The sequence below is a fragment of the Colias eurytheme genome, chromosome 13 (genome assembly GCF_061535395.1).
Source record: "Colias eurytheme isolate Ceu_HAF_F1 chromosome 13, ilColEury1 Martin Lab GWU primary, whole genome shotgun sequence".
Lineage (NCBI taxonomy): Eukaryota > Metazoa > Arthropoda > Insecta > Lepidoptera > Pieridae > Colias > Colias eurytheme.
The window spans coordinates 974,275-1,000,413 of NC_142992.1; the positions used below are offsets into that span (position 1 = coordinate 974,275).

General features: G+C 33.6%; 1 protein-coding gene across 1 annotated transcript; it reads left to right on the forward strand.

Moving 5' to 3' along the window:
• The first annotated feature begins 5,720 nt into the window (after positions 1–5,720).
• On the forward strand, positions 5,721–22,460 carry LOC149903196 (putative inorganic phosphate cotransporter). Its single transcript, XM_090108939.1, has 11 exons — positions 5,721–5,833; positions 6,810–6,943; positions 8,108–8,287; positions 9,702–9,840; positions 10,150–10,364; positions 10,808–10,957; positions 11,513–11,657; positions 17,395–17,516; positions 20,049–20,171; positions 21,747–21,888; positions 22,359–22,460. The coding sequence occupies exons 1-11, from the start codon at positions 5,770–5,772 to the stop codon at positions 22,436–22,438; spliced, it is 1,494 nt and encodes a 497-aa protein (XP_089965065.1). The 5' UTR covers positions 5,721–5,769; the 3' UTR covers positions 22,439–22,460.
• The last annotated feature ends 3,679 nt before the right edge of the window (positions 22,461–26,139 follow it).

Sequence of the window (26,139 nt, forward strand, 5' to 3'; positions counted from 1 at the left end):
TTGTTTTTAAAGATATAGACAAGTTATTATTTATACAGTTTGGACTTGCCAACAAGTTTATTACATACAGTAGGTACCTATAACAATAAATTTTAAACGGCTTTAAAACCATCAGTTTTCAAATTTCAAAGCTTTAAGCTTTAACCCATAATCATTTATTACCAACTGTAAGTAAGGGTTAAACAATTTTAAAATACGATACTGACTTTTCCCGCCATACCTTCCGTGAAATCATTAAAACTGTTCATTATTTTGCTTGATTAATTATTATTTAACTGTAAACGAATTACGTATCTTATCATTCCGTTTGACTCTGATAACCGCTTCATTTATACCATAACTGGGCGTAATTCTGTTTGTATTTCATTAATTATCGGTATATTATTATTAAATACTAGCTGTGCCCGCGACTTCGTCCGCGTGGAATAGTGACTGCATAGTAGGTAGTTACTACTTAACTTTTATTGAATAAACACGTACTACCATAAATAATTAAACGAACTGTTAGTAAAATTTATTACTAAACTGAGCTAAAAAATAAAAATAAATTCCTTCCTTGTATGGATGTTTTTGACAATATATATAACCGTTTCTACGAAAAATCTATTTTTTCATTCGTTGATCTCAAAAATAAAAATGCCAATCACCAGAACGACAGGAAATTTTAATAATTTATTTTTAATTGTGTTTTGCACAATTTTGTTAAATTACGACTGGATGAAAATTTTGTTCGTGGTCGTCGTCGTCGTTGGTAAGGTGAACAAATCCTTATCAAAACATCATACGCTTAAGACAATAATTAGTATCGATAGCGGATTCTATTCCTTTGCGTTTTGACGTTTGTCTCAGCGCTCAGATCTTTCCTGTCTCACGCCGTAGTAACTAAACCGTTTAGACCGTGCAATAAAAATTAAATAAAAAAAAAACTCAACGCAACGAAGAAAAGTGCATAGAAAAAGGAAAAAATGTTGTGTGGTTTTATGAAACCACGGTAAAAGTGAAACTTAGGCACAAAATTATCGTATTTGTACGATAATGACTCCGAACACTGCTTTATACCTACTCGGCAGCCGACCGTCACGCGACATGCGCTACACAGACCAAAAAGTTTGAGACGATGTAATAAAAGTTTCACTAATTTTACAAACTTCCCGAAGATCTTTAAAAATAAATACCATTTTAAATATTTATAAAAATAAAAAAACAAAGTCATCGGGGCTGCCATACCATCATTATCATATCATATACAATTATATTTTTTCTTATAATGGTACTTAATTTTAAAGATCGTCGGGAAGTTTGTAAAATTATTATTTATTCCTTTTCCTTCGTTGCGTTGGGTTTTTCTTTTTAATTTTTAAATTTTTAACTTCGGTTTCTTATTTTCATGTGATATTTTCAAGTGAGCGAGACCTACCTCTACCTCCATATTACATTCCTACATCATATTGATATCTATAAGTTTGTTGCTCCTTGACATCTTTTAAGTTGGGCCGTAACCGTGCACAAATTGTAATGGATCACAGTGGCAAAAGAAGATCTTTAGGAAAAAAAAAATGCTAAGAGGCAGGCCTATGTGGCTTTGAGTAGAGTTCAAAATTTCCGGGGTTTGGCTATCCTCTCGCTCCCATATCCCCCTCTTCTTTCACAGACTTTCAACCCTTCTCTTTCCACACCTAGTAAATGGCAGAACCGATTTTGATGTAAACCATATTATCTAATTATACCTATATGTACACGTCATATCCTGTCGTTTGATGCTCCATTTGGTTTATTTATCTAACCACTGTCACCCCTAAATGTAATAAACGGATGAACCGATTTCGATAAAACACGTTGCTCTTTTATATTTTGATATGCCGCTTGAGTATATTATTCGACCACATTCGATTATTGTTCATTCCCACTTTCACCGCTGTAATCTAATAAATGGATAAACCGAATTGGATAAAAATATAACTAATATTTTTTCCCACATTCTCTGGGCGTATAATATAGTCTTGTAAAAGTTATACATGATAAAAATAAAATTTCATCATTTTCTTATTTTGTCATAACTTTAACTAATTAAAAACATGAGTCTAACTATATAATTATAATAAACAATAAATATAAAAGCTACAACTTACATTTTGTGGGAACGCAAGAAGGCGAAAATTAAAAAAAAGCCGAAGATTTTTAAAAATGTAACCAATGAACACAATCACTGTTATCTACTATTACCCAAAGAGAATACAAATACTACGTCTATTACCTATATAACTGTAACTAACATCAAATAATAAACATCTACCCTCACTTATAAAAATTTAGTATATTCACATGAAATATAAGCGCACCTGAAATTTACTCTGGGAAGATATGAATTATTTATTTAACTTTAAAAAAAATACAAACTCACCAACATCATAATATTTAAATTATGAATTTCCAAGGAGCGTTAATATTATGTAAATTGATTTAATTTTAATGAAATCTCATAGATGGCGCTGTTTTAAATTTGTCTTTATACTACTAAGATTCATTATACTGTTTCTCTGCCAAAATTACTTAAATGATGTAGTTTTTATAGTGTAAAGGTAGACAATAGCATGGCTTACTCAAAAACAACATTTAAACATGAGTCTTTATATTGTACGCTGTCGTAGTACACGGAATACGTAAGAAAAATAAAAGTTTACAGCTCCTCCCCCGAAGGTGATAGCATGATAATATGTATATAACAGCCTGACCCGACCTGTTAGTAATATTCATGCAAAATTTGAAGTAAATCCGTGCTGTACTTTCTGAGATTAGCCTGGACAAACATACAGACAAACAGACAAACAGACAAACCGACAAACAGACAAACAGACAAAAATTCTAAAAACTATGTTTTTGGCTTCTATATCGATTATAGATCATGGATTATGTATTCTTTTAAAAAAATATTCAATGTACAGTTTTGACTTTCCTACGATTTTATTATATGTATAGATTCTTTTGGATTTCGCGTTTTTCGATATGTGTTATTTTCGAGTAACACCAAATCATACCTTGTATTAAGTAATATTATGCTACATAAGATCAAAGAAAACACATTATGAATATTGTGACTGAATATAAAATATTTAGAATACTAGGTTTCCGCCCGCGGCTTCGCCCGCGCAGTCAACGAAAAACCCGCATAGTTCCCGTTCCCGTGGGATTTCCGGGATTGTGTTATTTTCCCGATATAAAAAGTAGCCTATGTCCTTTCTCGGGTATCAAAATATCTCCATACCAAATTTCATGAAAATTGGTTCAGTAGTTTAGGCGTGATTGAGTAACAGACAGACAGACAGAGTTACTTTCGCATTTATAATATTAAAGTATGGATTGTGGTTTTCCCGATACAAATATTAGCATCGAACGGTCCTCCCCGGCTTCCCTAGTGGTACAAGTTTACATCTTCTCTAAATAAGAACCATCTTCGTACTTCAAGGAATATTATAAAAAAAGATTTCTCGAGTACCTATGGCGCTATGTTACATTTGGCGATTCATTTTTATTACTTACTTACTTACTTACTTACTCCTGTGGCGCTGAAACCCCGAAGTGGGTCTTGGCCTCCGAGACGAGAACTCTCCACCTTCCCCGGTCCTGAGCGGTCTCTTGCCAATTGTCACTGGCTTGAAGCGCACTCAGGTCCCTCTCCACTTGATCGCGCCAGCGATACTTGGGTCGACCCACCGGCCGACGGCCCGGGGGACGGCCCAAGTATGCTCTCTTCAGACCTCGCTCCTCACCCATTCGCTCTACATGACCAAGCCAACGCAGGCGATGCGCTTTTATTTCCGATTCATTTTTATTAGATAGAATAATTATTGTAATCTGTCTTCCAGGTTCATCTACTTACCTATTTCGAAGAGATATTAAAACGTAATTATCAAAACAACAATTTTTATCTCCTTCTATTGAAAAATATTTCATGAAAATATTGTTATTTATCATAATAAGGTTCAGAGGAAGTAATAAAGATTACCGATGGATCCCGGATTATAAAACAGCTTCCTCTTTATCCTGGAAAATGCAGTATAACCGCAGGTTATTTAAAGTTTTCCAACATGGTTCACCTAGCTAAAGTATTTCTTTTTTTTTTTTTTTTTTTTTTTTTCATTTATTCAATTAGACTACTATTTAGTAGCACTTTCGAATCGTCATTACATAGTATTTTAACATTTACCACCGATTCGGAAAGCAGTATCTATGGAGAAGAATCGGCAAGAAACTCCATAGTTGCTCTTTTAAATAATGTCAATAAATTTACATAATATGTAACTTATATCTACCTAACTACATAATATGCCAAAGAACTGTCCTGTGGTTTTTACGCGACAACCCTCCATGGGTCTTTATCGTCCATATATTCCTGAATACTGTAGTACGCTCTCTGAACTAGTACATTTTTTATGTAAGTTTTAAATTTAGTACCTACTACTAAACTCTTTAATATTATGAGGAATTCTATTGTATAAGCGTATACCTTGACCCATAAATGAATTTTTAACTTTAGCTAATCGGAAAAATGGCATTTCAATTCTATTCTTGTTCCTTGTGCCATAATCGTGTCTATCTCCTACTCTTGTGTGTAAGTCAGAGCTTTTGTGTACATGCAAAATATTATTAAATATATACTGTGATGGTACAGTAAGGATACCAGTATTCTTAAAATGATCTCTTAGTGAGTCCCGAGCACGTAAATTATATATAGAGCGAATGGCTCTTTTCTGTAAGATAAATATAGTTTCTATATCTGCAGCCCTGCCCCACAGTAGAATTCCATAGGACATAATGCTATGAAAGTAGCTGAAATAAACCAATCTGGCCGTATATTCATCGGTGAGATGCCTTATTTTTCGGACTGCATATGCAGCAGAACTGAGCTTACCTGCAGCGGTGTTGACATGGGCTCCCCACTGTAGTTTCTCGTCCAATGTTAACCCTAGAAATACAGTAGACACTATACCAAATTTCATGCAAATTGGTTCAGTAGTTAAGGCGTGATTGAGTAACAGACAGACAGACAGAGTTACTTTCGCATTTATAATATTAATTATGGATTATCTAAATGTGCTATAGTGACAATCAGCATCAAAATAATTTATTTTATTATTTATTTTCATTTATGAAATAAATGTGACATAATGCATTAAACAGTTTTAATTTCTATCTTATATCTTAGGCATATTTTGGGATAATATTATTTATATTTACCTTTGTACTTTGTTATGTTATTTTAAAAAATTGTAACTTATACTTAACTATTAAGTGGCTTATGTTCCGTGATTTTTCATTTTAAAAGGTACGACTAATCCTACCAATAAATGAAGAGTATTACGATGTTGATCGTACTTTAAAAAACAGTCTACAGACGCCAAACATTTTATCTCAGTAGGTACCTACGTGATCATTATCAGATAAACAGAGAAACCTTCTGTAGAACTCAATTTAATGCCACCACATGACGTCTTCAGACACCGGACAAAATTAGATTTATCTCTCGTGGATACAGAAAAACCTACCCTATGTATAGCTGATAAGATCGAAATTACTGAATGTGATGAAATTAACGGTGAATCGAGTAATGCAAATAATGAAATTAAAGTTGACAAAGCAAATGTATGCAAGGATGTAATGATGTATATAATATCTCGTATCATTGATAGTGGTTTTGTTTAATTGTTGTTTCCATTCTACGATTAGTGTACAGAATTACTAGAAGAAAATGGTTGATTGTAAGCAAGTGAAATGGATACAGATTTCTTGAGATATAAGTTTGAAGATAGCCATGATGGTGTTATTACTAAAACGAGTAAGTAAATAATGGTAAATATGGGAATGTAAATAAAAACTATTGTTTCTATGATGAACCAGATTTCGAAAATGATAGAACAAATTATTATGTACTAGATTTTCGCCCGCGGCTTCGCCCGCGTTTGCAAAGGAAAACCCGCATAGTTCCTGTTCCCGTGGGATTTCCGGGATATCCTATGTGTTAATCCAAGTTACCCTCTATATGTGTGCTAAATTTCATTGTAATCGGTTCAGTAGTTTTTACTTGAAAGAGTAACAAACATCCATACATCCATACATCCTTACAAACTTTCGCCTTGATAATATATATTAGATTTGTAAACACAAAAATCCTAAGACATTTAGTATTAGGATTTTTGTGTTAGAAAATATCGATGTGTTCTAGAATCGATATCAATTAATGTTGATCGAAATAATAGTTAATAAGGCCTTTATAGTGCCTTTATATAGCTTCATTCATAAACAACTCTCCAAGCAGAAAACATTCCGATGCCAATTATATTTCAAATTGCAAATGTTTAATTACTTTTAACAGTTGTTTTAATTAATTGAATAATTAATTTCATTTGATGTACCAAGTTATTATTTTTTTATTGGGTTATTTTCAAACAGAAAAAGAATTTGTGAAAATAATGATCTTTGTTTTGTCTTTACCATCTTCAAGATATTTCACCAAAATGAAATGAACAACGAGACGAAAGAATAGCGAATTAAAGAATTGTATCTTTAATTTGTCTTTAACCATCCTCAAGAAGTTTTCACCTAATAAAAGAGCGACTATGGAGTTTCTTGCCGGTTCTACTCCATAGATACTAAGTACATTCCGAATCCGTTGTAAATGTTAACATATGTAATGACTAATGACCATTCGAAAGTGCTTCTAAAAGAAGTCTAATTGAATAAATAAATGTTTGAGTTTGAGTTTGAACAAGAAAGACACTACTTTGAAAATATAATTTCTGCACATTTTTCAGAATTCAAACTTGGCATACGGCACTTGCAAATAGTGTACATGTTCGCCGCGTCAGTTGTAATGGGCATGATGAGAGGCAGTACTAGTGTTGGTATCTATGCTATATCAGAGATAAATGAAAATTCTTATGTTGAGGTAAGTGGAAAATAGTAAACAAGATAGTGTAGATGTCGTAATTCGTTGTTGTCCATAACGTTAGACTCTGGAACGCAGGGCTCTGAATTTGTTGACAAACAGACATACCTAATGATAATTAGGAAATTGTTTGTGTTGTTTGTAACAATTAAATTAATGAATAATGAAAATTCTAAGGTAACTTGAGTTTAATTACATCTGTATTTTAGTGAGAGTTGCATTAAAATCGTTTCAGCGGTGACGATTATCCCTAATGAACCGGACAAACATAAAGATCGAAATATAAAATAAATTTTGTTTAAGAGGGCATATTCAATTTAACGCAAGTCAAAATCTCCGCGATCTATTACGATAGATCGCGGCTTGCGCTATCCTTTTACTATGAACAGCATAGGTCCACAGGAGAGCGCCGAGCAACAGGTCCTCTCTCTGGAAAGGCTCGCTGCCGACTGATTTTAATCGGGTCGCGCGCAGTGTTTTATAGTACTTTAAAAAAATTTGTAGAAAAATAATAGAGGTACCTTAGTTGATTTTTTAAATTTTATCTTATAAGTAAGACATTCTTTTATTGAAATATGTATAAATTATATTCAATAAAGTCAAATATCTTGGTGAAAATAATCATTTTGTCGACTATAATTTCTAAAAAAAATCACATTGTTCGGATTTTAATATCGTAAGTTAGGAGTCCAAAATAAAAAAATCTTTTAACTAACTATTTTAATAAGGATCTTTGTAGTTAGTTAAAAATAATTGTGTGTTAGATCTGTCAGCAATTTCAGATATTTTTAGCTTCGAAATTGACACTAAAAGTGAAATCAAGTAATCATCGGCTCAGTTATCTTGATGGTATTCACAAATACTGTATTAATTGAAAAAAACTCTTAACTAACTACATAGACAATAAAATTTCCTAAAATTATTAGTAATTCATATGTTTGTAAGATAAGTGGTTGATGGACAATCTGGTTTGAAAAATCACATATTTGAGCCAAACAGCGCACGGACCGCGTACACGGCCTTAAAATAAAGTAGATATTGTTGTGTTGGTCTTATAATATAAAATAATTAAAACAATAAGGTCTTGAAAATTTATTGTATAATCGCTAACTAACACTTCTAATAAATTTTAGTTCAAATGTATTTTTTTTTTTTCTTTTTTAGACCCACCACTGGAACCGAAGAATCCAAGGCACCATCTTATCGTGGTATTTCTTCGGATATGCCTTCATGATAATACCAGCAGAGAAATACTTGACTCAAGTTGGGGAAAAGTTTGTTTTGACGTCTGTGTTGTTGATCAATGGAGCGCTATCTGCTGCTATGCCTACTATTGTTAATAAGGTATAATCTTAATACTATTATAAAGGCGAAAGTTTGTATGGATGTTTGTTACTCTTTCACGTAAAAACTACTGAACCGATTACAATGAAATTTAGCACACATATAGAGGGTAACTTGGATTAACACATAAGATAGGTTTTATCCCGGAAATCCCACGGGAACGGGAACTATGCGGGTTTTCCTTTGAAAACGCGGGCGAAGCCGCGGGCGGACATCTAGTATGAACATAAAACTAATATTTGTTACCCTTTCCAGAAAAAAACGAAACAAGGTTTTGATGATAACTACTATTACTATAAATAAATAAATATTGGCAGAGCTGTATGTGGTGAACCTAATAAAGTGATTTTATTATTTACTAGCTTTCCGCCCGCGGCTTCGCCCGCTTCGTCTAAAACCTAATAAATTATATACTAAAACCTTCCTCTTGAACCACTCTATCTATTAAAAAAAACCACATCAAAATCCGTTGCGTATTTGCGTTAAATATTTAACCATACATAGGGACATAGGGACTGAGAAAGCGACTTTGTTTTATTATATGTAGTGATTCTTATACTACCCGTACAACCTTAAATTTGTAGAGCTTTTTCATACATAACCAAACATCCCAATTTTATGTATTCATTATTCGTATAGATATCAGATCTGTTATTTTACATTTAAAACAACTTCATCTGTATTACCACTTATAAATTCACGGTCCTCGGGAATCGAGTAAGCACTTGAAATTTTATTTCGAGCGTACTTTAACTGCTAAATTTTTGCGTGCTGTTGGAAACTTTGAGAGGCCTTCAAATCTGACTTGAATTTAAGAGATAAACGCTAAGATTTTCTTTAGTATTTATTATTTGTTAATTAAAATTAATTAATTTTTAAGTTCATATTGAGAAATTAATACCTTTACAAAATATTTTGCTACACAAACAACATTCTGACATAAATCACGTCTATAATAATGTGAAGTCAATAATATTATAATTTTAAATGCTATACCAGCGATAAAATTTTTAAATAAATAAAATATAGTATTTTAAAACAATTATTTTTGTTTGTTCTGAAATAACACCTCTACATCAATATTTAAGTCTTTTACATATTCAGTATACAGCTAGTGCCCTGTGGTTTTACCCGCTCCGCTCCTGTTAGTCTTAGCGTGATGATATAGCCTATAGCCTTCCTCAATAAATGGGCTATCTAACACCAAAATAATTTTTCAAATCGGACCAACAGTTCCTGAGATTAACGCGTTCAAACAAACAAACTCTTCAGCTTTATAATATTAGTATAGATTATTATTGTTTGTTCTGTAATAACAGCTCTACACTAACTAACTATATTAAATTCCTTCACGTATTAACATTATTTAATTTTCAATACAATTCATACAATTAATATTATTATTTATTTACAGGGTGGTTGGATAGCAACATGCAATGCTCAGTTCTTACTCGGCATGACACAAGCATGTGTTACTCCCGTCAATCAAAAGCTTATTGCTAATTGGTTGCCGCCACATGAGAGGAGGTCTTTCAATCAGCTTGTACAGGGAGGTAAGGCAGGAATTAAAGCTTCATTGAAGCTACAGAAGTACTAGTAAGTTTTTATAATGAAAATAAATATGCTTTTTACCCCTTGTAATTTCTACTAGAAGATGTTTTACGTGTAGTAATTAGAACATTTTCACCCTCGTAGTTTAAAACTAATCTATAATAATAAACTTAAAACCTATTTAGAGATCTACGCTATCCATTGCTAGAACTGAAAAATATTTTTTTAGTAATTGAATTGTTCATTTATCAATTAATACATCATTCAATTCATTCATTTCATGAATATATCTGTGATTTTAAATTTTACAGGCTTACTCCTCGGTATCATAATAGCTCTTCCCCTATCTGGGCTGTTCTTCGAAACCAGGCTCGGCTGGGAGCTGATCTTCTACTCGCAGGCGATGATCACCTTCTCTATGGCGGCTGTGTGGGGTCTCCTGACTGCTAGTTCCCCGGAGAAACATAAAGCCGTTGGAGACTCGGAAGGGGAGTTTATTAGAGAGGCTATTAGGAGTTATCGTGCGGTAAGTTTTATACTTCTATTTATGACACTTGAAGTTAAGAGCATAGAAACGACTTATAAAATTGGGTTAATAACGCCGATATTAGCGTTAGCTACTAGTTAGTATTCTGTCCAGATATTACAATATTCCAAAAAGCATGATAATTTTTGGCTCCCTAAATTAGTTGTCAGCGGTTTTCATTTTGTTTTATATTTAGATACTTAGGTAATAAAACAACGATGATTATGTACCAGTATGTTATTTTTTACATCACTCTTGATATAATAATATGACATAACTACAGCTCAACAATCTGAACTTAATTTTGAGGTATATGATATTACACTACATGAAACTTAATCTTAATAATTTTGTTCTTCCTTCACAAATCCCAATATGCATAATATAATATTAGTCCTACATTTCAAAACTTCATAATTGACAACGATTGTATAAACTTTCAGAAAAAGACTAAAAAGCCATGGAGACTTATAATAAGAACTCGTCAGTTTTGGTCCATTGCTGCCGTTCACGCCTCAACTAACGCAATTTTCATATTTTTCCTGGCTGATATGCCAGCTTATTTGAAAACGTTTCAAGAATCTTTGCCAGAAGTGAGTATTTTCTTTAATAATGCCTATTTACTTCAATAATGTCAATATTGTAATTCTATTTAATTACTTTAAAATGACATTTATTTTCACTTAGCAAACAAAAATAATTTATCAAATATGGTTCCGTAGTTTGAAAAATATAGACCATTTTATGCAGACACTCGTAATCTACTACAAATGTATTATTTAACTTTTATCCCTCTTTATGTTAGAGCTTTATAACATAACTGCAAGGTACGCAGGTGAACATTAGTAGAATCGAATTTACCACCGCTCATTACCACCGCAATTACAGCTAGATTAAATTCTTTTATTTATAACTAGCTGTTCCCCGCGGTTTCACCCGCATTCCTCCGCTCCTGTTAGTATTAGCGTGATGATATAATATAGCCTACAGACTTCCTCGATAAATGGGCTTTCTAACACCGAAAGAATTTTTCAAATCGGACCAGTAGTTTCTGAGATTAGCGCGTTCAAACAAACAAACAAACTCTTCAGCTTTATAATATTAGTATAGATTATTACTGTATAATCTAATAATCGTAACACTTTCAGGTGACCACCAAAGTGGCACTATCGTTCACTTCACTATGGTTAGTGTACACTTTGACCGCTCCAACTTTCGACTGGGCTTATCGGATCGGGCTTATTGACCATTTCTTCGATATCAAGTACTTTAGGAAGATTATCAATGGTCTCGGTGAGTTTTGGTTTTCGAAAATTTCTTAATTTATTTATAAGTAAATACTATACATATAATAAAATCGTAGGAAAGTCAAAACTGTACATTGAATATTTTTTTAAAAGAATACATAATCCATGATCTATAATCGATATAGAAGCCAAAAATATAGTTTTTAGAATTTTTGTCTGTTTGTCTGTTTGTCTGTTTGTCTGTTTGTCTGTTTGTCTGTATGTTTGTCCGAGCTAATCTCGAAAAGTACTGCATAGATTGACTTCAAATTTTGCATGAATATTACTAACAGGTCGTGTGAGGTTTTTTTAAACATATTATCATGCTATCACCTCCGGGGGAGGAGCTGTGAACCTTTACTTTTCTTACGTATTCCGTGTACTACGACAGCGTACAATCTAAAGACTCATGTTTAAATGTTGTTTTTGAGTAAGCCATGCTATTATGTAGCTTTACACTATAAAAACTACGTCATTTACGTAATTTGGGCAGAGAAACTGTTTAATGAATCTTAGTACTATAAAGACAAATTTGATTCAGCGCCATCTATGAGATTTCGTAAAAATCAAATTAATTTACATGTTAACACTACTGAACACAATGTTAAAAATTAATAATTTAAATATAATTATGTTATTTATTTATTTAACTCTTTAACCCATAATAAATCTTCCCTTCCCTATAAGGTGCGCTTATAATTCGTGTGAATATATACTACATTTTTAAAAGTGAGGGTAGATGTATATTATTTTAAGTCAAACTAGACACCATTACTGCAGTTAATCTAATATTGATTGTGTTCATTGGTTACATTTTTAAAAATCTTCGTGTTTTAATAATTCGATCACGAGGCGGGACTTTAATACAAAAAGGTTAGTTCGTTGATAATTATTATTCCTTCATCATTTACATGTTGTTAGTAAAAATATACTTTGACTGTTAATACTTTTGTTCAGTATTTATCTGTATGATTATTGCTTGGTAGGTAATTAATATATTTTCATGTCGTATACCTAATTATAAACATAACTGTGATGTGAAACTAGCTGGATTTATTTTTACACACTCACAGTCTTATATTTTGTGTTAATGTTAAAATAGTATTAATAGTGTAAATCATAATATTTTTTCAAAGTTAAAAATATTTCCTTTTTTCTGATGGTGTTGCCATCGAATTAAACCGCGCTGTCGTTTCGTTCACAAAAAGTCATGTTATTAGGACCGAATATGTAGCCGCCTCAACTTACGGAAACGAGAGTAACCTGCGTTGTCTGTTAGTTATTATATAGTCGAATTTAACGTTACATGGAAATTGGAATCTAAATATATGTATACCTACTTATATTAAATCTGTAGAGGTCAATTCTGCACATGAAATATATTTCCTAAATAACTATCACGAGGTGATTAGAGATCGACATCGACGTCAAAAATGTTTGTCCGTCTGTCTGTCTGTATAACCGTTATAGAAACAAAAACTACTCGACGGATTTAAACGAAACTTGGTACAATTATTTTTCATATTCGTGAGCAGAGCAGCAACTTCATTTTTAAGCTTTCGTCGCGTGTGCGTTCTTAATGCGTGTATCTTAATGGTTAAAGCTACACAGAAATCAAGTATGAAAGAAATGTTCTCCATATTATATAAAAAATATCTCCCGACATCATAACTGTCTTAGATCTTTTATGGTTGAGCTTAGGAGTTCAAAGCTTTCTGATTATATTTGTCTACTAGCTGTCCCCGCGACTTCGTTCGCGTGGAATAGTGACTATGGGACCTATGACCATGGGCTCAGGGTGGGGCAACAATAAAAAATCATTTTTATTTTCATGCTCCCACTCCCGCGCCCACTCGCACTCCCACGCCATATGCCACGTTCAGTCCCAATCCCACGCCCACGCCCACTCCCTTTCACAATTAGTACCTACCAGATCAAAGCCAGGGTAAGCGCCCCACTCAGCCCCACCGTGGCTACACCCATGCTGAATTACTACTTAACATACAATTATTGAGTAAATACGTACAACCATACTGTACTGTTGTACTACCATAAATAATTAAAAGAATTGTTATTAAAATTTCTTACTAAACTGAGCTAAAAAACTTACGTACCAAATTATTAAAGAAAATCAAGAAATGAAATGCCTAACCTATACCAAATAGTTACTACATATTGTAATTAAAAATTATGATTAGTATATAATATCGAAATCAAAAAAGAAATGCCTAACTAATTCTACGTAAAATTTCTTTTAAATTATGTCATATTATTTTTTAGGAACCAGGGGGGGGGAGAGGAGCAAATTCTATTTCCTTCCTTTCTTAAACGGATGTTTTTAATAATCTATGGTGTAGCCAGTAGCCACTGATCAGCTTAATCGATACTCAGTTTTTATCAAATCCAGAAACAAATCCAAATTAGATCTTTCCTGTCTCACGCACGTAACTAAAGGCTGAAGAGAGAGAGAGCACGTAACTAAACCGTTTAGACGAAGAAAAGTGTATAGAAAAAGGAATAAATAATTTCATAAACTTCCCGACGATCTTTAAAAATAAATTATAACTTTCATTTTTTTCATTCCGACTTTTACCCCTATGTAGGTATAATAAGTGGATGAACCAATTTTGATACACTTTATCTAAGAACCAGCGTCGGAAAATATTCTGCCTAACAAAAAAAACCGCATCTAATTCGGTTTACCTGTTAGCCAGCTACGGTGCCATAGACAGACACACACACACACACAGAAATACATAGCGGTCAAACACATAACACCAGTCTTTTTGCGTCGGGGGTTAAAAAATATATAATACGATATAATTTAATCCATCAGTCCTCGGAATCACAGACACAATAGAAAATCTATTGTGTCGCGCCCCGATCGGGCCTTACGGTGGTCAATGGGTTAAAGGACATTTTATGTGGAAAATTTACCTATACACCAGGGTAGATAATTTTTGAAACAAAAAAAAATCGCAGTAGGATGAAACCCATTAGAAAAGGATATGATAAAAATGTAAGGAAAAATAAATTACGGTCAATCGGAGTTCGGGAAGTGGGAGGGGGGGAGCTTTTAAGAGAAAAAAATGGTTTCTCTCGATTTCTCGATAATAATAACACCTGCTAATTTTTTTCTACATATTTTAATTGTACAGACATCACTTTTCCACAATATTATTATATGTATTGATGATGATGATTGAGATTATAACACTCTTAGTCCGTTTTAATTTTTATTCACCCGCATCAGTGCCACCTAAAAAATCTTTATATATCGAAATTCGAGCAAAGTTAAGAAAATGAGAAATAAGAGTTCTCAAGGATCGTTAGAGATAAGAGGCTAAGGCTTACTATTGACCGAAAACAACATGTGTTATGCCGAACCTGAAACCGCTTCACAACGAGAATTGCGGCTCACAGCTGACCGCGAACGGCATGTACTATCCTGTGAGACCGAAACCTTCACTGAGGGTATATATAACGTCTCACAGCTGATCGCAAATGGCATATTGTACTATCCCGTGAGACCGAAACCCTCACTGAGAGGGAATTACGTCTCACAGCTGATCACGATCGTCATATTTTATCTTGAGAATTCTGAAACTTTTACTCAATATGAAGACCGTTTGACAAATAATAGGGTGCACCATAATATTATTCGATCTCTCGAATATGAACATGAGCATAAGCAATGACTAGAGTAGGGACGCGAATATTACCATTATTTGAGACAAGAACGATTAATAAGTTTGTTTAATGAAAGATTAAGAATTGAAACTATTGGTCTCTTTAAACGGACGAATAGCGAGAGGCCCGTCTTATTGCAGACAGATTTCGACATAGTCTTAATGACTTAGAGGTAAACATAGAAGATCAATCTACAAATTCGGTGGTGTGGTCCGACAAAATAATATAAAAGTGGGTTTGCTTATAACCTCACAATTGATTACAGATCATCTTCTGTATAGGCGATATTAACGTAGTATGTTCTTTTTGTAATGCTTTAAAGTGGAGTAAGGAGTCGGCTTTCGTTTGAAGATACGCCGGAACCTTTGAAATCACAACTTTTAAGTTTTAGAGGAACATGTGCAATCTAAACAGTTCTTAGACAATATTAGCTCTTATAGTATTGCGTTTTAAATGATCCTTTGGTGCTCAACAATTATCAGATGCTCCTTTCATTCTTACTTTTAAGATACAAGGTCAAGTTTATCATTTGATAGGATCCCTTTTGCCTGAAGGCCAACCTAAGTTTCTTTAAATATATTTTGTATTCGACTACGACGAATAATCGAATACAAGAAATCAATATTTCTCTTTAAAACTGAACTCATTTCACAATTTTAGAACATGTTAATTCATCAGGTTAATCCGTATATATGCGTTTTAAATCGACATTAGAAGCTTTTCCTCAAGATGGTGATATTAATATAAAATTGGTATAAATGCCGATAGACGGAAGTCTATCAGCACTCAGGAATTCCCTGAGCGTGTTATAACGCCCAGGCCGCAGTATTACAATTTTTCCTACAGTAGGGCGACGAATGTATTTTCGCATAGCAACGGAGGGGAACTCGTGGGGGGTAAAGTGACGCGGGCCACGTACCACAAACATGTTTAGTTTGTGGTACCGAGCGCGAAAGAAAGTCATCGTGTTTTTAGTAAAGTTACTATGTAAACTAACGTAATTTATTACTTAGGTACATATTCTATAATGGTGCGCTCAAACTGTTAATCTACATTTAATTAAGATTATTATTTTAATTACTAAGAAATGTAGAATTTAAATCACATTCATTCATGTTTTCCTCAGATATTCGATGTCTATGATTTTCGATGATTTTAAGATTTTCTTATCAGAGTATTCAATTTTAATGTAGTTAAATTTTATAAGAGACAATTAAGAACATTCAAAAATAAAGTGTCACGTATTTTTTTTAAACGACGAATGACGAAAAACGACCGAATCGCGGACGAAGTCGCGGGCAACAGCTAGTAAGTAAATATTACAGTTTATTTTTTGTCAAATATATTTGAAAGTCCAAATTAATCCAGTAAATATTATGTTTCATAATATTTTTGAAAATATTATGCACAATATATAAAATACAGGGTCCTAATAATTATATTACAATTAAATTAAATAATGTTTATAATTATTATGAAAAGTTCAGACAGACGAGCCGCCTTGCCTCAATCAAAGTTTTTCGGTGTCAAATTCAAAGATTTCAAGGGTTTCTGGAATGAGAGGTTACGGGAAAATTTGTTTTTTTTTTTTGTATACAAGCTGTGCCGCGCGGTTTTACCCGCATTGCTCCGCTCCCGTAGGTCTTAGCGATATCTAACACCGATAACCGTTTTTCAAATTGGACCAGTAGCTCTTGAGATTAGCGCGTTCAAACAAACAAATAAACTCTTCAGCTTTATAATATTAGTATAAATTCAATAAAAAAAGAAACAAGACATCAGCCCAAACTTCTTGTACAATCAAAATGAAATCGTAAATTGTTAAAATCAGTTATTTTCAAATAAAAAGACGTGTGGCACTCGGGGACTGCCGCGGTAAAGCTATTGCATGCTATGCCTTCAAGCCACACCTCCGCGCCCGTCGGAGTGGGGAGCGTGAGGTTTTTTCGTTACGGAATTTCTGGATTCGGTCCCCGCGCTCAAAGCCCGCGATAGAAGCTATGCAATAGCTTAAAAACAACACCCTGTATACTAAAGATTATTTACTTCCACAGGAGCTTTAGGACCAATTACGGGGTTAATAATCCTCTCTTCTTATTCGCCATGGGATCGCCTCGGTGACGTCATCCTTATGGCCACACTAGGATTAGTAGCCTTTCAATTTTGTGGATTCCTTGTAAGTTTTCTATGTCCGACTAAATCCGATCAGACCGTGATGCCTTAGAGCAGTATTTATCCGAGTATAAATAATTATTTATTATCAAAATTATTTAATTTTTAGTTTTCATCCCATTGAAATAAATATACAGGTTGTCCCACTGTTGGTATACAAAGCTCAAAGGAGGTTATAGTTTTACATACGCTGAGTACGTAAAAAATACTTATAAAATTAACTATTATCGATATTTTCATAGACAAAATGCTCATATTTGCGAAGCGGTATATGCGGTATATGCCGGCTGCACGAAGCTAGAGAAGAAAACATGAATTTTCAGGAAAAATTTAGCAAAAAAATTTGGTGTAATTTTGTTGTTTAAGTATTTTTTATGCCGGCTGTACACACTCGCCGAGACACACCGAGACAGGCCGAGAACGAGTATGTACATGGTGCATTCGTCTTGTCTCGCGCTCTCGTGTCTCGCCTCGGCTGTCTCGGTCGCTGGTCGGTTTTTTGCGCCCGAGTCAAAGGGTCTCGTTGAGTCTCGCGAGGAAAACGAGAGCGAGCATGTACACACTCGTTCAGTTAGTTGCTCGCTGACGTTATTTATGAACGCACGTGTTTCACTATGTGGTCTAATGAACGAGAATTACAGTTTTTGGAGTGCTATCAAACAGAACCTTTTTTATGGAACTTATTTTTTATGGAACTTATTTTTTATGGATTTATTTTAAACTAGCTTTCCGCCCGCGGCTTCGCCCGCGTTTTCAAAGAAAAACCCGTTCCCGTAGGTTTCCGGGATAAAACTATCCTATGTCCTTTCTCGGGTATCAAAATATCTCTATAGCAAATTTCATGCAAATTGGTTCAGTAGTTAAGGCGTGATCGAGTAACAGACAGACAGACAGAGTTACTTTCGCATTTATAATATTAGTATGGATTGGCCAGAAGGTTCTGCCACCAACTCAGCCAATTGATTTTCCATTTTACTTCTGAAACAAAGAAGCGTTTCTATTGATTCCTTAAAAATACAATAAAATACATTAACTATTCAGGAAGTTTTTATATTTATTTCCCTGTTTCTACTGCGGTGCATAGTAATCATCCACCATCTTCTTTTTCTCCATGGTTTGAGAATTCTTTTTTAAAAATGTTTATGTTTAAAAAATTATAATAGCTCACGGCACAAAGACAAATAGCTACGTCCATTCTCGTGTAAGTCTTCAGTTCAAATGTTAGAACGAGTGTGTACAGGCATGCTCTCGACGAGAGTCTTTTCGGCCGAGGCTCTCGACGAGAGGCTCTCGACGAGTGTGTACAGCCGCGGTTACGTAATCAGTGTATGCCAAACTACAAGTCCCTTCGCGCTTAGTATACCAATGGTGGGACATCCTGTATATTTGTAATCCCGCTTCGTGATCGATTCTTTTCTATTCTATGAATATTTTATAAGAATGTTATTTTTAACAAGGAACCACCGCTTCCACATTGGCAGAAATAAACTACATCTAAACAGGCCATCATGGCAGGCACCAGCTTTCAATCCATACTAATCTTATATATAAAATTCTCGTGTCACAATGTTAGTCTGCATACTCCTCCGAAACGGGTGGACCGATTCTCATGAAATTTTCTGTGCATATCGGGTAAGTCTGAGAATCGGCCATCATCTATTTTTCATATGTACCACGGGCGAAGCCGGGGCGGACCGCTAGTAATATTATAAATGCGAAAGTAACTCTGTCTGTCTGTCTGTTACTCAATCACGTCTTAACTACTGAACCAATTTGCATGAAATTCGGTATAGAGATATTTTGATACCCGAGAAAGGACATAGGATAGGTTTTATCCCGGAAATCCTACGGGAACGGGTTTTTCTTTGAAAACGCGGGCGAAGCCGCGGGCGGAAAGCTAGTTAAAAATAATTATGAAAATTATTAGAGCTATTATTATAGCTGATAGTCTAGTGCCATCATTTTCCCACACTGGAAGTAATACTGCTTTAAGACGTCATAGTAAGTGAAAAGTGTAAGTGAAAATGTAAGAAATAAAAGAAGATATTTGTTCAGCTAATGGAGATCTTAGACGTGCAAGCTTGGATAATATATTGTGTAGGATTAATTAAACAGCAATTAGTAATTAATTAAGAGTACATTTATACTTAAGGCGACCTTTAAATTTTACTCTAAACACGCCTAATGAAGTTTGACTTATGTTTTAACTTACTACATCAAACCTATTTTTTGTACAGATAATAGTGTTATTCTTCGTCAAATGCAGATAATTCATTGCTTAAACAATACCGCAGATTTTTATTATTCAATTTATTTTTTATTATTCTAAGGGCTGATTTTTCAATCCTTGGTTAATACTTATTCGTCGAATAACGTATTAAACTACGATTTCAAAAATGTATTATTTGCCCGTCTTTGACAGCTATGGGCGGATAAGTTTTAACTATCGATTGAAAAATCGGCCCTAAATGCCATCATAGAACCTGCCAGACATTCCATAGTCCTTATAAAATTTCCTGAAAATTATTATTTCCAGGAAAGCATAAAAGATATGACACAAAACTTTGCTGGTACATTACTAGTCATGACGAGCGTGGTATCGAGTCTGGTGGGGGCCCTCGTACCGCTTGTCACGGGAATCATTGTTGGAGATGATATAGTAAGTTTAATATTTATATTGATTTATTTAATGAGCTTAACAAAGACACATAAAACCGAAAGAATAGAATAAATTCGATTGCCCTGCCGATCTTGGGTGGCCGAAAGATCAGAAGTCCGCGTCGCCCCGGCAAGGCGAAATGCCGGTCCAAATCCTCGAATCCCGCCTCGTAATTGAGCATTTTCTATACTTTAAAAATCAATCAGCAGCTTGATTTTTTATGTCTGTAACTACTGAATCTAAAAACACACTAAGAATATGATTTTTTGTTTACTTTTTAACTCAATTGAAGCAGTTAAAAACACAAAAAACCTAACCCATTTTGGAAGGAAATACGTTATGACGGAGACGCGTGACGATACTTATAGAGCATTTAATTACCGTATGGAACTTTTCCGTGAAACTTTTCTTAAGTAATTTTGAAGGGGCTAAAAATGCTTTTTTCCATAAACATTTTAATTAACGTACAACTTTCTCAAAGCAGTGAAAGTTTATGGCTGTACAGTCTTTTGGTGTATATTCATTTAAAAAGATAAGGTTTTATGAAATTACTTAAGCCAAGTTTGAAAGCCAAGGAATATAAATAAACTCGAGTATTATGGTTAATTTAAAGTTGCTAAAATGAATGGATTCCATTATAAAAATGGTACATTCGTGTTTAAATACAGGAAGTTGTTATGGTTTTTTAACAACCGAAGCATAAAAAGTTTTTTGTTTATACTGCACTCAAAAAGAACGGAATATTGCACGCCTCATAAGCGAAGCGTTGAGGTGGGTACTACTGTCACTTCGCGCAAAACATCTGATTTTTCAAACTTAAAATGTCTTTATGTATCATACATTGCACTTGTAAGATAATACATACACACACATATTAAGAAAAAACACTATTTTTAACGTTCATGATATTTTTGATGTCATTTTTGTTATTTAAACTAGTTAAAAAACAGTTTAAAAAAGTTCTGTCTTGGACGTCCGTGTGTCTGTATGTGCGGATCCTTTATCTTGTTAACACGATAGCGACCGAAATACTTTACTAATCGAGTCTTTTTTTTTCTCTTACGCTTGAGTATGCTCAGGAATAGAACCCTTTCATTTTTCAGGGTCTGATTCGATGTGGTTTAATTGTTATTAAATAAATAAAAATAATAATTAATAAATATTTATTAAAAAAAAATTATGAGGCGTGCACTTTTGGATTTTTTTTTGCTTTTTATCTGCACTAAAAAAAGGAATTTTTCGTTAATATTTATTAAAATATCTTGCTATTTATTACGTAAATTTGTTTATTTCCTTTATGTCGGTTCGCGTCTCATTTAAGTTGATAATTGAATCTACAATAACATTCTAATTTCTAGCTCTAAGGGTAAAAAATAAATATGGTTATATTTTTTTAACATTTTCTAGTGACTGCCCAATACTTTTATAAATCTAATAAAACACCTTAATCCATGTCCTTTATTAAAATATCTACAAACTAAAACAATTTTATCAAGGAAGGATAATAAGGAATATTCCCAAAATAATTAGGCTAATGTGTGCTTTCTCCAAACTAATAAAATTCTCTGTTTTCAGACGGATCAAAGTCGATGGAAGTTAATCTTTTTCATCTTGAGCGGCTTCTCTGTGTTTTGTAACGTTTTTTACACTGTTTTTGGAAGCAGCGATCGACAAATTTGGGATGACTTGCCGAATACGAAGTTCGGGTATACAAATGGTAAATCTTATATATAAAATTCTCGTGTCACAATGTTAGTCTGCATACTCCTCCGAAACGGGTGGACCGATTCTCATGAAATTTTCTGTGCATACCGGGTAAGTCTGAGAATCGGCCAACATCTATTTTTCATATGTACCACGGACGAAGCCGGGGCGGGCCGCTAGTTTTAATTTAAAATATTATCTAATGAGTTTGAAGGAAAGAGTAGTTTAAGAGTAAATAATAAATAGTAATTGTAATTCTTTACTTTTGTTTAAAATAACTTAAATATTTTCAGCTACATATTTAAATTTAATCGTTTTAATATATGGTTATATTACAGTCTCATCTGCTAAATCATAAAATAATATGCTACGTCGTTCATGTAGTGCTACAATACCGGTTTGATTATTATTTTTCTAACCACAATAATAATATTACTTACAATATTGGCTATTTCTATAAACGAAATTTTTTATTAATTTCAGATGCAAGTAATTTAGAGCTGGAGGAACTTGGAACAGGGAGACACAAACACACAGAAAATGTACTCGATTCGACTATGTGACAGTAAAGCATGAAATAAATAATAATTTAAAATCCTTGTTTTATTGATTGTACCTACCGACTATAATCTTTAATATTTATAACTTCAAGATAGGAAGAGTTTCAAGATCCTCGCGTATATTTTTATATCAATAAAAAGTTTTCCTGACAATCTTATATATAAAAATGAATCGCAAAATGTGTTGGTAAGCGCATTACTCGAGAACGGCTGAACCGATTTCGATAATTCTTTTTTTATTATATTCCTTGAAGTACGAGGATTGTTCATATGTAGAGAAAACGTAAAAATGTACCACGGGCGAAGCCGGGGCGGACCGCTAGTGGGTAATAATAATAAAGAATACTTTGGTGCCTGTATTTTAATCAACGTAAGCATATAAAAATACATGTTTTGTTCTGATCAGTACATTTATAAATTAATGAACAATATTTTTACTAGAATTAAACGTTGAAATTAAAAGATGCATTTTGAAATCATTCCTTTTAATAGAAAATTGGGGCTACATTACGAATAATAATATTGATAAATCTTTCATAAGATTAAGTGAATACATAGATTATCTAGGCTACGCGTGAAGCCTTGGTGTAAGCCTACGTAATGAGGGTACCATTTGTCAATGTATATACCTTTAGGTACACTAGGCAAAGTTGGATTTTAGGCCAACGTTCGTATATTTTGTTGAAGTAATTACTGTTTTTATAAGGATTAGTGCTTGTGCTATTTTTGTAAATGTTATATTTTTGAAGTGAAAACTTTTTAGCGGCGTTGGGTATAAAATCTTAAACTTGCGTCAGGACACGTGGCCTGATCGAAAAAGCGTAAGACGGATTTTTTTTAAGCCCTTATATTCCATGCGTAAGACGGATACCATTCCAAAATATCAAACATGCTGAACGTTAATAATCAAGTTTTCACTTCTGCCGGCACTCCCCCAGTGCAACCCGGCTTTTTTTTAACACCATAATATAAATTACGTAAGAAAAAAATCATACTTTGGTTACATGCAATTTTATATCGACACATTTTGTATATTTTTCGAAATTAGTTTCAATTCATAATATTGTTTATTGTTAAAATCAGAGAAATTTTATTAAAACTTAGATGTATAATGACATCTGAAAGAACTTAGTAATGGGCAATTATTTTAATGGATTATTGATATTAGTCATTTACTTATATGTGAAACTTATTACCTACGTGTTGCCTACTGTGAATTTGGCGTTTAAAATTTAAAATTGATAACAACCTATTTTAGCTAAACACTATTTTTCTATACTATAATATTATAAAGAGGAAACGTTTGTATGTATGTATGGTTTTCACGCATAAACTACTGGACCAATTTTGATGAAATTTGGCACAGATAATCTTTAGACCCTGAGAAAGAACATAGGCCTTTATTGCGAAATATGTACCACGGGCGAAGCCGGGGCGGACCGCTAGTATTAAATAAAGTGAGCTCTATCAGAAACTATTACAGGATTTTCAAGTTCATTTTATACAATAATAAAGATCAATATATCCTCAAGACTAGACAAAAATCTCAACCTGTATTTTGTAAACTCGGCCTTTTAGAGGTTTGATGTACGCGCCTTGAAATAGCAGTTATAAATCAACTGCACAAAAAGGTATAATAACAGAATATTTAGAAGATAATTTCCTGCCTACTGTACATTGCTATATTATATTTTTAAGTTTGTAAAATGTATTCTATAAGGTGTACAATAAAGTATTTTTCATTCATTCATTCATTCATTCCTGTGCTAAAAATGTTCTCAAGTTGCCTAGAGCTATGAAGATGGAACTTATTCAGTTGCTAAAATATAACGTAAATCATTTTTTCTTTTATTCAAATTTTGTAGGTACTTAACTAAGTAGACACGGAAATAGTAATTTAAAAACTCACTATTGCAAATGTCCTATGAAATTAAAATTAATGATACCTACGTGTTCTATCCTTACTAATATGTACTGCTGATTTTATAAACCCAAGTATGTTTCCTTGCTTGTCTTTTTTTCCGTCTCAAATGGATATGATTTCTGTGTTTTGATGTTATGTGGCTTATTAATACTGGCAAAGGGTACTTTTTTCTACGGTGAATTCCCAAAGGTGATATTATGATAATTTGATTATAATAATTATTCCCTTGTAAATTTATTTTACATCAGCAAAATAATGTTAGCGAGCCAGGGGTCAGGAACGGATAACTTTGTTGAAAATTGTGAACTATTAACTAACTTTCGCCTGCGGTTTTGTCTATTTGCAACATCTGTAGCACACGCTTCAGTTAAAGTTGCAGTTAGAGTACATTTTTATTTTAAAACTAGCTTCCCGGCTACGACTTTGCCCGTATGTTCTGTGGAATATGGAAATTTCTTCTGGAATAAGTTATTTCACTGTAGTAAAACCTAAAAAGTAGCCTATATCCCCACCCAACTAATTACCATAGTAGGTAATAAGGGCAAACAAACAAACACACATTCGACATTGTTTTCTCACAGAGTTTTTCTAAAACAATAATTATAGCAACCAGCTTTTTACAATTTTACAGTTTCTATGGTACCTTTTAAGCTATTGCATAGCTTCTATCGCGGACCTTGAGCGCGGGGACCGAATCCAGAAATTGCGTACCGAAAAACCTCACGCTCCCCACTCCGACGGGCACGGAGGTGTGGCTTGAAGGCATAGCATACAATAGCTTTACCGCAGCAGTCCCCGAGTGCCACACGCCTTTTATTTTTTTAAGCAGGGAAATCTTCCAAAGATACCCACGCCCCCTGGGGAAGGAGCTGCGGGTTATGTCGGATTCTTACCGACTAAAACACCATTGTGTTCCGTCGAGCCGCTTTAATGATGCGCTTCCGCGACAATGTTTATATTGTACCTAACGAATTCTATAATGCATTATGCATGCAAATAAAAAAATAAAAAGCAATCATTAAAGTTTATATTATCTACACAATTTAAAATTTGGTTTGTTTTAAAAAATTTAAACGTACATTGGAACAAACAATATTTGTATACAGCGGTTATAAATTACAGGCTCGTGACTCTAAAATGAAAAACAAACATACGCAATTTACTATCTCTAAACTCGGTTTATTCGTTTATTTTTAACAACGAAGGCTATTTTGGTTATGAAAATATTTATCTACTTCAAAACATTGGAGTCTATAATTTAATAATATAGAAAAGTATAAAAAAGCACACGTGTCAGAAGTGAAACTTCTTTTGCAAGATTCAAAGTTACCAAATTCGTCGCCGTACTCCATGATGTGACGGTATTGCCATGACGCAACCTTGAAATTTTACTATAAAATCCTATACATAGAGATTTGCTATAAAATCCTTTTTATGAATAAATAAGAAAAAATAAACCAATGTAGACATCGTCCAATTATTTTTAATTAGGCATGTAATATTGGAAAGAAGCTAAATTCAAAATACTAATCCATCTGACGAAATAAATAGGTAGATAATAATCCTATACTTCGTAATATAATAATACTAGCGACCCGCCCCGGCTTCGCACGGGAGCAATGGCGGCCGGCCGACACCACCGCAAACGCTACGTCCCATAATTTTTAAATCTGTAATATCTTCGAAAATATTCACTTGAAATCATACGGTGTAAAGGGCCATATAGATCTATATTAAATGAACAATACATACACATGTACCACGGGCGAAGCCGGGGCGA